General features: G+C 45.2%; 1 protein-coding gene across 1 annotated transcript in view; it reads left to right on the forward strand.

Annotated features, from left to right (window-relative positions):
- The window catches only part of RBPMS (RNA binding protein with multiple splicing), a 169,398-nt gene that overhangs the window by 103,818 nt on the left and 50,578 nt on the right, over positions 1–15,002 (forward strand). Inside the window, exon 4 of the mRNA XM_015408437.1 lies at positions 2,444–2,506. Coding sequence (XP_015263923.1) covers positions 2,444–2,506 — 63 coding nt within the window. The remainder of the gene's footprint in view (positions 1–2,443; positions 2,507–15,002) is intronic.

Below are 15,002 nucleotides of genomic sequence, written 5' to 3' on the forward strand. Positions count from 1 at the left end.
AGTCTACCTTGAGTGGAGGGACCAATTCAAGTATAATATCAGGGCTTTTTCTTTCTGGAAAAAGAGATGCTGGAACTCTCATGAGGGAAATGAAGGAGAAACACACGTGGTTCTTTGAAACCTTCATTTAAGTCGTATTTTTAAAATTTCAATATTTTTGTGATGTCACAAGTGATGTCATTCTCCCTTGGTGCCCCTCATGAACTTTTAAACGCTTTTTGAGAATTTTTTCCCCACGAAGAGGTTCCAGAACTCTGTTCCAGTGTGTTCCTCCAGAAAAAAAGCCGTGATAATACTGGTTCACAACAGCCAAGGATAACCAGGAATAATGGCCCTTTCAAATGGCTCAGCGCCATTTGACGCGAATACGTCAATTGAAGACTACCACCTGGGCTTCAGCCTCAACATTTATCTAGGATTACAGAATAGATCCCCTTGAGTGATCCAGCTCCTGCAATAGGTTGTATGATCCTGTCCACATCCAACAATCCCACCTTTGATGGAACTTCTTTTTATCATCCCTTCAGTTAAGATGCTCTCCTCCTCCTAGTGAGAATGAAACATTTGTCATCCCGTTAGCGTTCCTGTTCCTCAGCCGTAAGAACGGTATTCTTCACACAAAATTCTGGGAGGGCTACCTTGGTAAGGTCAGGATTGCATGGATCATTTCGGTTTCTTGAGGACACTTCACTAGGAATTTCTGAGGCTGTGCTTGTTAGATATCTCTTCAATCTTTATACGAACCATTTTGCCTCTCATGAGGGTTGTTGTCTATCTGTCCCGCAAACGTTTTACTTCAAGCTCTTATCGGCTGCAAAACTCAAACTCAGCAGGGATTCCCTTCCATTGAACGAAACAAGGAATTGGAACTAAGTCATGCTTCCAGATCCAGTGGGAGAAATCACCCATCAATCAGTGTCTCCTCTTTACCTTCAAGAATAATAAACGCTTCAAGAAATCCATTGTTCTATTTGTTCTCTTCTGTGGCTGACATACAGTCATGTATACTCTGCCACTATCCAACCCAGCCAGGGCTATAAGAGGTCACTAACAGTGCAGTCTCAAGTGTCACTGCACTTGGGATTGCACTGTAAATATCTTACGATTCTTACTGCAAGTGGTGAGTATTGCCTATGGTAGCAGGTCACTCGAAGAAGAAGAAGAGATTGGATTTATACCCCACCCTTCACTACCCAAAGGAGTCTCAGAGTGGTTTACAGTCGTCTTCCCTTCCTCTCCTCACAACAGACATCTTGAGAGGTAGGTGAGGCCGAGAGAGCTCTCTCGGGAACTGCCCTTGAGAGAACAGCTCTGAAAGAACTTGTGATTGACCCAAGGTCACACCAGCAGCTGCTTGTGGAGGAGTGGGGGATCAAACCTGGTTCTCCCAGATTTGGAGTTTTTGGAATTTAGGAAATTAGCAAAGCACGAGAAACTGCCACATCATGATGCTACAGCGTCATGATATGCTGTGGGTTGATCAAACCCCAGTTAGCTGTGACATCTGGATGTAGAAAGTCCACTTAACTGGGGTTTGTTGGTTAGCACCCAATCAGTATTTCAAACTAGAGCTTGTGAGCTCTATCAAAAGGAGGGGGAGAGGGACACGTTTTGGAGAGCCCTGGTTGTCCTGTGGGACATTGAGCAACCCAAGTCATGTGATTCACTTTTTCGTAATGTTTGGGCTAGATTTTGGTGGTGTTGGGGAGATCCTGATATCTTTGTTTGGTGGCCTTTGGCGGTTCTTGGCAAACCTAGGTTTTGTTATCTTGTTTCTTAACCTGAGTTTGTACTAATCATGTTTTTTTGTGATATCTGAAGCATCGTCCCTTGTGGCTGTGTGGCCACATAGACTGTGGGATATGCCTTACCTCCTTGGAAATGAGAAAGAGGGAGGAAGCAAGGGCTCTGGGATTTATATATAAATCAAACCAGGATTTGTTACTTAAGTTGGTAAATCATCATTTCTTGGGTTGTCCGAATGTCTCCAAGAACTGACTTCAAATGTGTTTAATTCACACTAAACAAAGCATTTGCTGATCCTATCATCATGTTGCAGCATAATCATCCAACCAAATAACTTGTGGTTTGCCTCTTAAACAATTCACCCTGATGGTGAATGAAAAATAAGTTAATATACCATTGAATAAACAAAAACCTGCTGCTTATTGTTAGACAGAAAAGCCGACTTCAGTGTTTTCGTTTAATTACCTATTGCTGCAAACAGAATTGCCTTGGACAACGGATGCCTTGACGGTGCCAGACCCACTCAATATAATTAGCCCTCCACAGTTCAGTTGGTTCAGCTGTTTGATCAGTGGATCAAAGTTGCAGCTGTAACGATATAGTGCTCGGATCCTCTTGAGTGCACGTCTCTCAATTATATCGCAGTCCTCAAGAAATCTCCAGACTTCCTTTTCTCTCTCTCTCTCTTCTGTTCCAGCCCGTGGGCTTCGTTAGTTTTGACAGTCGCTCAGAAGCGGAAGCTGCAAAGAACGCTTTGAATGTAAGTAGACCTGAGAAGATACTGGATGGGTGTGGAGTGGAGCTATTTGAACAGTTGGACCAATGTAACACAGTTCTTGCTTTACTTGGGCTGCTGGAGACTGCTGGCTTGAAACTGCATCTTTGAATTACTCCCCCAAGGGGGGGAAAAATCTCTCTACACATAGATAGCAGGAGCAGAAACTGAAGGGGGGCTTGGTGGACTTTTGTTCCCAGAGACTCCCGTTGTGTTTATGGAATAAGGCAGGTGGACTGTAATATAATGCTGTTATAACCTTTAAAGCCCTTCATGACCTGGGACCCAGATAGCTGAAGGACTGTCTCCTTCCATATGCCCCTGTGCACCAAATCTTGGGGATTTATATACAGGATAATAGAGCACCTTAAATACTGTTATGAATTTTATTGTGGATGTGTAATATTGTTTTATTGTATTTTATCTATTTAATCCGGCATTAGCCGTTTGTTAGCTGCTCTGAGCCGCTTGGAAAGGCGGGATATAAATCTCTAAATAAATAAATAAATGTGGTCTTCAGGTAGCCGGGCTGGCTGTGCGTGTGGGGAGCCCATGGGCTCTGCACAGCTCTGCACTGCCTCCTTAAACCAGGCGGCAGGAGAAGTCAGGGGTGCATGCGGGGAGCTCTGGTTTGCTTTTCTTGACTATGTTTTCTATGGTTGTTTCTACATGGAGCTTGGTATAATACATATCTTGTTGTGGAAGAAGGGGTAAACACAAAGGTTGTAAAGTCTTTTTTTTTTTTACAAGTGGCATGAGACTAGCAATGGTCTAATATCGCTAGACTCGTGCCACTTGAAAAAAAAATAAAATTCAGGTGGGGGAGTGGTCTACAAGGGGCGGGGACAGGGTGGGGAGAAATCCAAGGGAATCTGTATGCTTTTGACTTACCTTCGGCTTGGAAGCGATGCAAGGGAAATACCAGCACAAAAGCACTCTCAGAAAACCCGGGGAAACAGTGAACGGGAAGTGAACTCAGCGCTGAAGGAAGGAAAAACAATGCAGAACGAAAAAGAAAACCCGATGGACTTGTACAGTGAAAGTGAGGCAAAACACCTGTGCATAAAAGACCTATCTCACCACTTGGGGTGGCCCATCTGGCATCAACCAGAGCTCAACTTTTTCCATCATGGCTTCCGCTATATGGATTGGGGCTCCCTGAAGAGGTGATGTTTGGGTTACCAGCTGCCTGAAGGAAAAAATGTCCTGTTCCTTTAATAGCAACGGATGTTTGTTGCCAGGTTATATTATTTACCTCCGTGCCGTGAGAAGCTTCAGCTACCCATTTCTGCACATTGAGGCGGTCTTAAAGGGACAGGACATTTTTCTGCAGGTCTTTGGCAACCCTAGGTGAGGGGAGCCCCCTTCTTGGAGAACTTCAGGACATGCTGAAACTTTTGCTTGTTTGCCAAGGCTTTTGAGGGGGTATGAACAGCAGGCATCTTTTAAGGGGGCGGGGAGGATTTGGGGGTTATTATTTTATTCTGGTTTAAACTGGAATTATTGTAAGCCTCTTTCAACCATGAGGGAAGGCAGGGGATGAATATTTTTTTTTAATACATATTATATAGTTGTGATGAGACACAGTTTCTCCTCTGGCACTGGTTAGGTCAGCAGTGGCAGTGGGAAATTTAGGCCCCCATCACAGTGATAGTTCTGAGTTTGTGCCTTCACTGTCAACAAAGTGACAGAATGGCTGACATTCAGTCCAAGGGAGGCAAAATAGTGACATACTACTTTACACAGTGATTAACATGTGGAATTTGCTGCCGGAGAACGTAGTGATGGCCACAGGAATAAACAGCTTTAAAAGGGATTAGGTAGATTCATGGAGGATAAGTCTGTCAGCGGCTACTAGCTGTTGTGACTGAGGGGAACCTCCATGTTCAGAGGCACTAAACCTCTGAATCCCAGAGCAAGGAGGCAACCTCAAGGGAAGGCCTCGGCCTCTATGCCCTGTTGCTGGCCATCCAGAGGAACTGGTTGGCCACTGTGTGAGACAGGATGTTGGACTAGATGGACCATTGGTCTGATCCAGCAGGGCTGTTCTTCTTAAAATAAAACACAGTCGTAGAGGCAAAACCTGCTCATTTCCCCTTGCCCTTCTCCTTCCCCAATGAGAGGGGTGTTGTAAGTGGATACTCGCCTTTCTCCCCAATGGCAAACCCAATCTATATAGCATGCCCACCTTCTGTCTTGTGCCAGAAATCATGCAAGCCATTTGACTAGAGTTTTGGCAGGAACTTCCCTTCTCTGATTCAGGAGCAGGAGTGCTTCTCTACCCACCCTTTTCAATTTTGTTCTTGCTCTTTGTTTAGTATCCCCCCCCTCCCCCGGGCCTGTGTTCCTTCAAGGTGGCATTAGTGGAGCAGATGTTGCCGTTTTGTGTTCTGCCAGTTTGATCCTCGGATATTATAGGGTGCACATAAAGTTCAGCCAAGTTTAGAGTATGTTTTCTAAACACCAGCAATAAGACAGTTCTTTGAAGCGTTCTCTGTAAGAACCTATGAGAAATTGTTGTGAAATGGACTTCTCTAATTGAGAGAATGAAACTGCTCTAACCATAGGGCTGAATATTCTTTTTTCTCTTGTAGGGTTGAGCAGAAGTTTTGTTCCCGAATTTTAGACAGAGAAAAAAAATCTAGCAAAACGGACTTTCCCTGTGTGCTCTATGTTGGTTTGTCCCTGTGTGGACAAGATGGAGCAGGTGCAGAGGAGAGTGACGAGGATGATCGGGGGACCTGGAGACCAAGCCCCGTGAGGAAAGGCTTGAGGGACTTGGGAATGTTCAGTCTGGAGAAGAGGAGGTTGAGGGGTGACATGATTGCTTTCTTGAAGTATTTGAAGGGCAGTGGAATCAGCTGTCTAGGGAGGTGGTGAGCTCCCCCTCACTGGCAGTCTTTAAGCAGCAGCTGGACAAACACTGGTCAAGGATGCTCTAGGCTGGTCCTGCATTGAGCAGGGGGTTGGACTAGATGGCCTATGTGGCCCCTTCCACCTCAGTGATTCTATGACTCTATGCTATGCAGAGACCTGACCTGCAGACAGGGCTATTTTTGGGCAGGAACGCACAGGAACGGAGTTCCGGCTGGCTCCTGAGTTGGCCACGCCCAACAGGAACTCATTAGCATAATAGGGCACACCCAACAGCAGAAATGCATTCGGATTGGCTACATTCGGGGTTTGTGGTCTAACATGCAAAGGGTTCCTGCAACAAAAAAAGCCCTGGGTTTTGACAACAAACAAGGTAAACAGAATAAGAAGCAAAGGGTGGGTGTGGCTGGATGACCACACTTCTGGTGGCATGGGGGTGTGGCCTAATATGCTAATGTGCTGTGAGGGTGTGGCCTACTATGCTAATGAGTTTCGGCTGTTGGGTGTGGCCTGTTATGCTAATGAGTTCCTGCTGGGCTTTTTCTGCAAAAAAAGCCCTGCCTGCAGACATTAGCATGCTAAGCACGAGAAAGAAGAATGCATTGCCAAACTTAACAAAAAAAATTTAAGATTTTGTGCATCCCGAGGGAATCCCCACAAATTTCAGACCTTCATTGCCGCTAATGGAAAGCCTTTCAGATGAGCCATGAGGAAACACGGCTGCTTTGCTCTGAGTTTCTAGTCGGCAGCTTTTGTTGTGCCCCCAACCATGCTATGAGGCTGCCAATTCCAGCCTGGTTTTTTTGTCCCATTGAACTTAATGAGAAAATCTCAGAATCACACTCTCAACTGTATAACCCTGCCTTGGTTTCAGTGCCTTAGTCATCGGAAGATACGGAGCCCAGCTAGGTTCATTCGGTTTCCAATAGCGGCCAGACAGATGCTTTTGAGAAACCATGCTCGAGCTGTGGTTTTAACTTTGTCACTCCTCAGGAGCTTATGAGGTTCCTCAGTGAGAGAAGATCAGTAATAGTGGACAAGTTTAACTGCTCTAGGTCAGTTTTACAGGGTAGATGAGGTGATAAGTTTACTAGGTTGGTAAACAAGAAGCTTACTAGTTTTGACTGGAAGTCACTACTCTATGTTGATTTGTCCTTTCCTCGCTTTTTTATTTCCTAATGCATAAATATGGAGGAATCTTTACATTGGCATGCTGTAAATGCCCTTCTGACAGCAAAAATGGTAGCACGAGACTTAAAAATACCAGTTATTGTTTATGTAAATGTGATACAAATCAGGTAGGGTCATTATTTCTCATAATGTTATACTGCCCTCTGTACAGTAAATTGAGAGAGAAAGCTATCAACCCTTGGATAAAGAATTTAGATTAGACATCTGAGATCCAAAGGATACGTTTTATTTTAAATAACGCATTACAAAACTTTAGCCATTGACATAGCAGAGTTTCTTTCAGCAGCCTTTTTTTTTACAAGGTAGAAAAATTTCTCCTAAAGACAGGGGGTGGCCTTTTGGCTAATAAGCATTAGGAAGAGGTGGACAGGTTTTCCTGAAAGAATAACTTCCCCTATGTCCGCTATTATTCCTCTGCAGTGCAGTGTTACAGGAAACTGTTGTGCATGTTCTAGGTTGCATGCTCAGTTTGTGTAGGACAATGGCAAAGCCTGAGGGGTCTGGCAATGAACGGAGAATACACTCTAGAACGTATCTTAGAATCCTTCACAACACACAGGGCTCCTCAGGAGATACAGAGATGCCCCTGGCAGGTACATTTATGTAGGAAAGTTTCTGTACTTCAAAACTGTTTCTGTATTTCAAAACTGTTTCTGTATTGGTCTGCAGTACAAAAGTTAGATTCGAGTTGGGTAGCACTGTAGAGACCAACAGGATTTTTGGGGTATTAAGTTCCCTGACCTGGATAGCCCAGGCAAGCCTGATCTCGTCAGATCTTGGAAGCTAAGCAGGGTCGGCCTTGGCAAATATTTGGATGGGAGACCTCCAGAGAATACCGGGGCCAGGAGGCCGAGGCTGGCTATCAAGCTACTTCTCTGAACGTCCGCCAGAGGTCTTCGTGACTTCGAGGCACATGCACGTGCGCGCACACACACAAATGTAAAAAATACCCCCAAAAAAGATTTTTGGGGTATAAGCTTTTTTTTTTGTATTTTTCATATGTGCGTGTCTGTGTGTGTGTGTGCACCTGGAAGTCATGTCGACCTCTGGTGACTGACCCCTACTGGGGGCCTGGAGGATATTCAGAGAGGTGGCTGAATAAAACCTGCCCCCGCCTCCCGACCTCTGGTATTCCAAGGAGGTCTCCCATCCAAGGACTTGCCACAGAGTCGACCGTGCTTAGCTTCTGAGATTGGGCTTGCCTGGACTATCCAGGTCAGGGCGTGTATAAGCTTTTGAGAGGTAGCTTCCACAGAACTTGTTATGCGCAAAATTGTTAGCATGGAATCTTGTGCTAGACTGAATTTGAGGAGGGGGAGGAGTTACCAGGGCAGAAATACAGCATGGTCCTGAGAGTACCAGACTTGTACCATCCATAAGGGATGTGTGTGATTTCATGGAGAATCTCGGAAGTGGTTGCCCCCAAATTAAACAATATTTGCCTTCACAGAAATTTCCCTAAAACAGGGCAAAATCTGATGCTCTGTAGCCTAGCCTGGTTGTATCTGGCCTGAAATCCATTGTCCATTGATGAAACACAAATTCTGGACTATCGCATCCCATTTTCTAGACAGAATGGCTATGTCTGTACATGCAGGCGTGGGCTTGTTAATCCCGTAGAAAATGCTTTCTAGTGGCTGTGAATTAGCCTAGATTTCTTTCTGTTGCAGGTTTGCATAACCAGGTTTGCTGCTAAACAAATGCTATGAGAAAGTAACCTGGATTTTGGAATACATCATGCAAATAAAGTACACTTGCATATATTTGCTGCTGCTTTATATAATTTTGCTTCTGCAGTCAAGGAGAAAGAGTTAGGCAGCATGGGGGAGCCCCAGTTCCGCTCCATTCAAAATGCTCTTCACTCTGCAACGCACCCCACCTCCAGCTTCTGAGGTTCTTTCAAGACTGACTTTTCAGCCTTAAGGACTAGAAGCTTGGTTTTTTAAAAAAGAGAGAGAGGTTTTGATTATTCAGGATGTTAAGGTCTGTGTCCAACAGCAGTTTATATACTTACGGTGTGATTGTGGTATATACTCAGCCCAGTCACAGTTTCAAATCATGATGCACCGCCTGTAGTGTTTTCTTACACTGATTTGTGTGCGCATGTGCATGCATGCATGCGGTAGCCTGTTTCAGTTGGTTATTATTAACAGATTGTTAATGTTTATCAGTAGATAACCTGCTTTTCAACAGCATCAAAATGATGCTACCCATAGATATGTTATGGGTTTCTGAATAATTGATGGTCATCCCAGGTATGTAGAAAAATAGGACCCTGTGAATTGGAAACAAACTCTCCTCCCCTCAGCCTGATGAGGCCTCAGTATGCAGTTTGGGACATGGAATATTGAGGGGAATATTGAGTATCAGTCCTGCTTGACATAGTCAGTAGAATGAGATGGTAGAACTGTGAGGTGGGAAGATGTTGTGCTGCTGCAGGTGGGGAGAGCCACATTTTAATGCTTCCCCCATCTAACACTTGCCTGCAACCAAACATTAGGAGGATATTGACGATGAGTATAGACCGCTGTCTCAGCTGCAGCTGTCTTATGAAGAAAAAGGGGATGATGGGATATCATTTGATAGCTTTTTAAACTTGCCCACTGATAACGTTGAGTTTCTTGCACTGAAAAGTTATATGTTTGAAGTGACGTAAAGGGTACAAGTTGTCGTTCTGCAAATAAGTGATGACCATGTACTTGTAAGGTTACCCTTGGATGCGGAGACATATAGCACTGCCAATCCGTAGGCCGTAATTTTTTTCAGGGCTCAGCTTGAGAACCTGTTTTTGGTTTCCCAAGGCACATATTTGTTTTTTCCCACCCACCCCTGGAATGCCCCCCAAATATCCATGCCGCAACAGCGAGGGGACCTGGCAACCCTATTTTAGGACAAGGTGTTACTCATTGAAAATGTGTATCTTGAAGATTTTTTAATGTATGACAGCATCAGATAATAACTTCTGTGCTTACTATAGCCCAGGGGTCCCCTTCCTTTCCTTTCTGAGCTATGGACACCTCTGGAATTCTGAAATGGTTAGGGTTGCCAAACCCCCCGGTTTGCCAGGGGTCCCCCGTTTTTTGGGGGGTTCTACCCGCCCCCAACACCCACAGCCACCCCTCTCCCTTATCTCTTGAGAGAGGGGTGGCTGCCTTTAAGTTCATGGAACCCGCATTTCCTCCCAAGCCCGATCTCCGCTTGAGATCAGGCTTGCAGGGAAATGCCAGCTCCATGCACTTAAAAGGGAAACGCCAGCTCTTTGCTCTTAAAGGGGAAACGCCGGCTCCGTGTACTTAAAAGGGAAATGCAGGCTCCTTTAAGTGCAGGAAACTGGTGTTTCTGGAGATTGGGGGGGGCAGTGGATGTCCCCAACGTGACGTCATCACGTCGGTGATGCCCCGCCCCCTCCAGGAAAAAGGAATGCCCCCAAAGTCCCCCGCTGGGGGCGGAAGATGGACATGGCAACCCTAGAAACAGTGTAGCAGGAGCAGCCCACAAAATGGCTGTCTCAGGAGGCAAAGCCAGCCACAAAATGGCTGCCATAGGCAGTGAAGCCATACACACAGAGGAAACCCAAGTACAGGGGAAAAGGCAGATGGTTAAAAACATACTGGGAAACAGGAGTGAAAGAGAATAAAACAAAGACTGTGGTGTCAGTTGCCACTGAAACAATGTTATTTTAATCTGTATAGCCAAGCAGATCTTCTGAGGCAAATCAGAAACCCTGCTGCGCAAGAACCCCAACCTAGTCCCATCCACCTTCAAAAAACATTTGGTAGGCGCCAAGAAAGATATTGATGGACACCGTGACACTCGCAGGCTCCCATGTTGGGAGACCCCCTACTGTAGACATGCAACATATTTTCAAGGCCATGTTTATTGTTTAGATATCATTAAGTTTGTCCGCAGTTAGTATGTTGTAATATGTTTGACGATAGTCCATAGTTAAATGTTTCCAATGTTATATCGCTTAACTTGATATCCAGATATGCTGATAGTCCTACTGCCTTATTGTGGCAGTCTAAGACTACTTCTGAAAACTAAAAGTGCAATCCTAAACAGTGACAACTTTCTAAGCCCTTAGAAAGGTTTAAATCTGTTCAGGATTACACTGTTTGGCTCCTAAATTCCATAAAGATGCCAAAAAGTAAGATTTTATATGCTAATTAAGTTGTACGTGATGTGTTTTATGTTTTAGCAGTGAAATGAGATTAGATTTGGACATTTCTTGACATCTTGCGTCTCTGTTTCCAGGGCAGAGGGTGGAACTTCCCATTTAAAGAGGTTTTTCAGGGCGAAGGTGGAGGAGAGTTATTTCGCAAGCTGGCATAGCTATCTCTGTGTACAGAGTTAATCTCATTATTAATGAACCTCCAAGTAAAACGCTCTCAGACTCAGGGAGTAATCGTTTCAGACTTGGATAAAAGCATGCAATAAGTGCCTTGGCTTCTCCCTCTTGTTTTTGTGTCTTCATTTTTATTGTACAGTGTCTTTTTTGGCTCTGCTAATCTCTGGGGTTAAGAGCGGAGCGGAGCAGGATACAGACTACCTTATATGGTGCTGATGCTAAAGATGTTTGAGGAATGTGACTTGCGCTAAGGCCTATGGCCCCAGATTTCTCTGCCAAACAAATTAGGTCATTTAAACGGCTGAGATTTTTTAAAAAGGATGCTGGAACTTTGAAAATTCGGAACATAAAAAGTAGTGTTATTTTTGCTGCATGGCTCAGACTCCTAGCGAGTTTCTTTGTAATTTTTCCTGGGTTTGGACCGCGCTTGCCTGCTTCCAAGTGCAGACTTTTCCCACGGAAGTGAACTCGGGAAACGTTGATTGGGAGATGACCCGTTAGAGATCAGTCCTCACCTCTGTCTGGGGTAGGGTTGCCAAATCCAGACTGAGAAATTCCTGGAGATTTAGCGGTAGAGCGCCAATGTTCCCTCTGATTCCCCCCACACACACACTGAGCAGCAGTGTTCCCTCTAAGCCGAGTTAGTGTGAGCTAGCTCACAGTTTTTTAGCCTCCGGCTTATACATTTTTGCTTTAGTTTGGGAAGTATGGCTCCAGAGCAAACTAATTTATGCACTAGCCAAATTGCTCACTCACAACTTTAATGCCAGCAGTTCACAAAGTGGAATTTTTGCTCACAAGAGTCCACAGCTTAGCGGAGCTGTTCACATCCTGAGCAGAATACAACTGCTGTAATCTTAAAATGGGCAATGGGCAGTGCGAGACCCTGTGCGGCTCCAGATTGCTGCTGAGCGGGGCTTCCTGTGTTAATGAGCAGCCGCTCATGCACACAGTTTAGAGGGAACACTGGGGAGCCTGGGGAAGGTGAGATTTGGGGAAGGGACGGACTTCGGTAGGGTATAGTGGCATAGAGTCCATCTTCCAAAAGAGGCATTTTCTCCAGGGGAACTGATCTCTGGCAACCCTGAACTGGGGCTTGTTAAAAAGCAACAGCGGCCCTGGGATACAATGCAAATGGCATCCATGATCCTATAGCATGTGCACATTATTACACACCACGTCAGCCAAATCAAGTGGCAGCTCTTCTTGTTAAACTGGTACCACAGCCCAGATGCTTTCCTGTGGGTGCCCAGGGGGAGAATTCCTTGCACTTAGAAAGTAGGCATCTCAAGAAGAGACCTGGCTGCTGTCAGAGACTGAGCAAGACTGTCTTTGTTGGCCTGACTGGGACCCACCATCACCCGGGGGGGGGGGGTCCCAGGGAGAACTCTGTTAGCGACCATTCCATCTAGTGATTATGTCACTTTTACTTTCGTGCACATGTTTTCCTGTTTCCGTTCTTTGTTTTGAGTCCTAGCGGCATTCTGGCAGGGACATTTTATCCTTTGTGTAACATACAGTAGAACTTTTAGTGCTTAAAGCAATGATCCTATAATAGCGATAATTGAAAAGGTCAACCCCTCCCTCCCAGTCTGCAACCTGAAATGGCCTAATTCACAAAAAGCTAAACTTTTTGCATCTTGTCATTTAAACTGGTCCTGTTTATAGAAATGCTCAGAGAGATTCTGGGTTGCCTATGGACTATAATTGGCAGTTTCACCCTCCAGGAACAGCATTTTGTGGAGATCACTGGGTTGGGGGGGAAGCAGAAACATTTCGTTCTGCCACTGGGAAATTCAGTCTTATTTATTTATTAAATTTATTTATTACATTAGACTTCCTAGGCTGCCCTTCCCTGCAAGTAGGGCTCAGGGCAGCTTACATCAATTAAAAATACAATAATACTAAACTTAAAACAGTGTCAGAATTCGACAACCTAGTATTTCTGCGACACACTCCCATCCTAGGGCTATGGCGGTAAACCTGATCTCCATTCTCCCGCCCTCTGCGGTGCTCATTCAGGAGACAACTTGCACTACAAAGTAAGGTAAGGGATTCATGTCTACACCAGAGGAGTGTTCTGATCTTCAGAAGAAAGCTTGGGATTTTGCTCAGTGAACACATGAACCTGCCTTATACGGAATCAGACCCTTGGTCCGTCAAGATCAGTATTGTCGATTCAGACTCTCCATCTTTTCCATCACCTACTGCCTGGTCTTTCCCATCACCTACTGCCTGGCCCTTTTAACTGGAGGTCCCGGGGATTGAACCTGGGATCTTCTGCATGCCAAGCAGACGCTCTGCCTCTGAGCCACAGCCCCTCCCCAAGTGGTAATATTCCCATGATAAACCGATATCGAGCCGTTATTTCAGAAACTGAAAGTGTTCTGTACAAGGAATTGTTTGCAGCATTATTTGTCGACACTTTAGGATTGTCCATCGGGTTGATTGCTTTGTACAGTTTCTGGGATTTTTACACATACACAGGCACTATTTTGCAAATATGGGATTATTGCCACTTATGAGTGAAAGCAGGTTGGTTGTGTGGTTCACAAACATACACTGAAATAGTGAGATCCCTTGCAGGCATTCAGACGTCATATGGCTGCCAAAAGCCACCCACGGTTTTGCAGCTGTCTTGGTCCAGAGGCCTTTAATTGTTGACCAAGCTGGGTGGGAGCAGAAATGTAAGTTGCCATGGTCTGCTTCTGCTGTCATTGAGTAGACCTGTAAAGGTAGGACTATCCAGTGGTCTTATGTGTGGCAATGGCGGGCAGCACTTGTCTGCGGCAGAGTACCACTGTGAGGGCATAATTTGCAGAGGGAGATATGGCGGACAGTAGGAGACCCCTTAAACTTTTCAGCTTCTCTCTGCTGCATCTGCATTTTTTCTGAATTAAGTGGATTAGGCTGTGTTACATACCTTGGCGTGTGCTGTATAATTAGTCCCTTGGCTAACTTCACCCACAGCTTCTTAGCTCCCCACTGGGCGATTTTGGCCATTCTGAAGAAGTCAAAAGAAGGGTGTCTGGTGGAATAGGTAGCCCTTGGCATGTGTGTCGATCAGCGGCATACACAAAGACTGTTTCGCTCAGTTTGTCGGGCTGGCTTTCTGCCCAAGACCTTGGAGTGCAGTGCCGCTGATGCCAGCGGGCTGGAAAGGGGTATGTCTTATGCCTATCTCTGCTTCCTATACCTGTGCAGCTGCCTGCTGGGTCTGAGGTGAACCCGAGATGCTGAAAGAGCTGAGAAAAAAGTGCACATTTACCATAGAGTCCAGCAGTTCCTAGAGCAACATGATAGCACTTCTGGGTTTCACCGGAAGTAACGTCATGACGTGTGCAACAGCGCCCCTAGTGTTCCCACCCCCCAAGTTCTCTCACAGCCTGGCAACCCAAGTCCTAGCTCTGACGTTTTCTCCAGGGGCCCCGTTTCCACTCATTTCTGCAATGCGCAGACTTGAGCCAGAGTTCTTCCAGAATCTGAGACGCTTAAGCTTAAGCTTCGGTAGCTTGATTCTTTGCCCTGAATCTTTTTCTTCCTTCTCATTGTGGTAACTTAATATTCAGAGCCTTATTGTTCTCAGTTCTTCTCCACCTCAATGAACCTAGATTTTTGTCTATAGCTAATGACAGGGATGTATGTGTTTTTAATTAAAAATGAGAGTGGAGCATTCAAGTTTAATTTACTATCTCTCCCCCCCCCCAGACATACACAAGCTTTCTGTCTAAATATTTCATTTTTTCAAGACTCCCCCTGCACACTCACATTTTCATAGCTCTCTTGTTTATCTGCCTCCCTTTTCTTATTAATTGAATCCCTAACATAAGCATGTGCCCCTCACCTGTCCACGTCAAGCTCTAATATCCTGTGGGGAGTACTTGGAGTGTGCATTTGGATCTACCCGAGCCGAAAACATAGCTGAAAAATACCTTGTCAGTATTTTCGGGGTATATTTCAGCTTCCCAAATGTATCTGGGTTTTCTCGGGAAAACTGGGAAAAAATCCAAAGAAAATCCCAAATATATTTGGGGATTTCGGGTAGATCTGAAAACAGTGGAGAGGCCA

Source organism: Gekko japonicus, unplaced genomic scaffold (assembly GCF_001447785.1).
Source record: "Gekko japonicus isolate JY-2015 unplaced genomic scaffold, Gekko_japonicus_V1.1 scaffold853, whole genome shotgun sequence".
Classification (NCBI taxonomy): Eukaryota; Metazoa; Chordata; class Lepidosauria; order Squamata; family Gekkonidae; genus Gekko; species Gekko japonicus.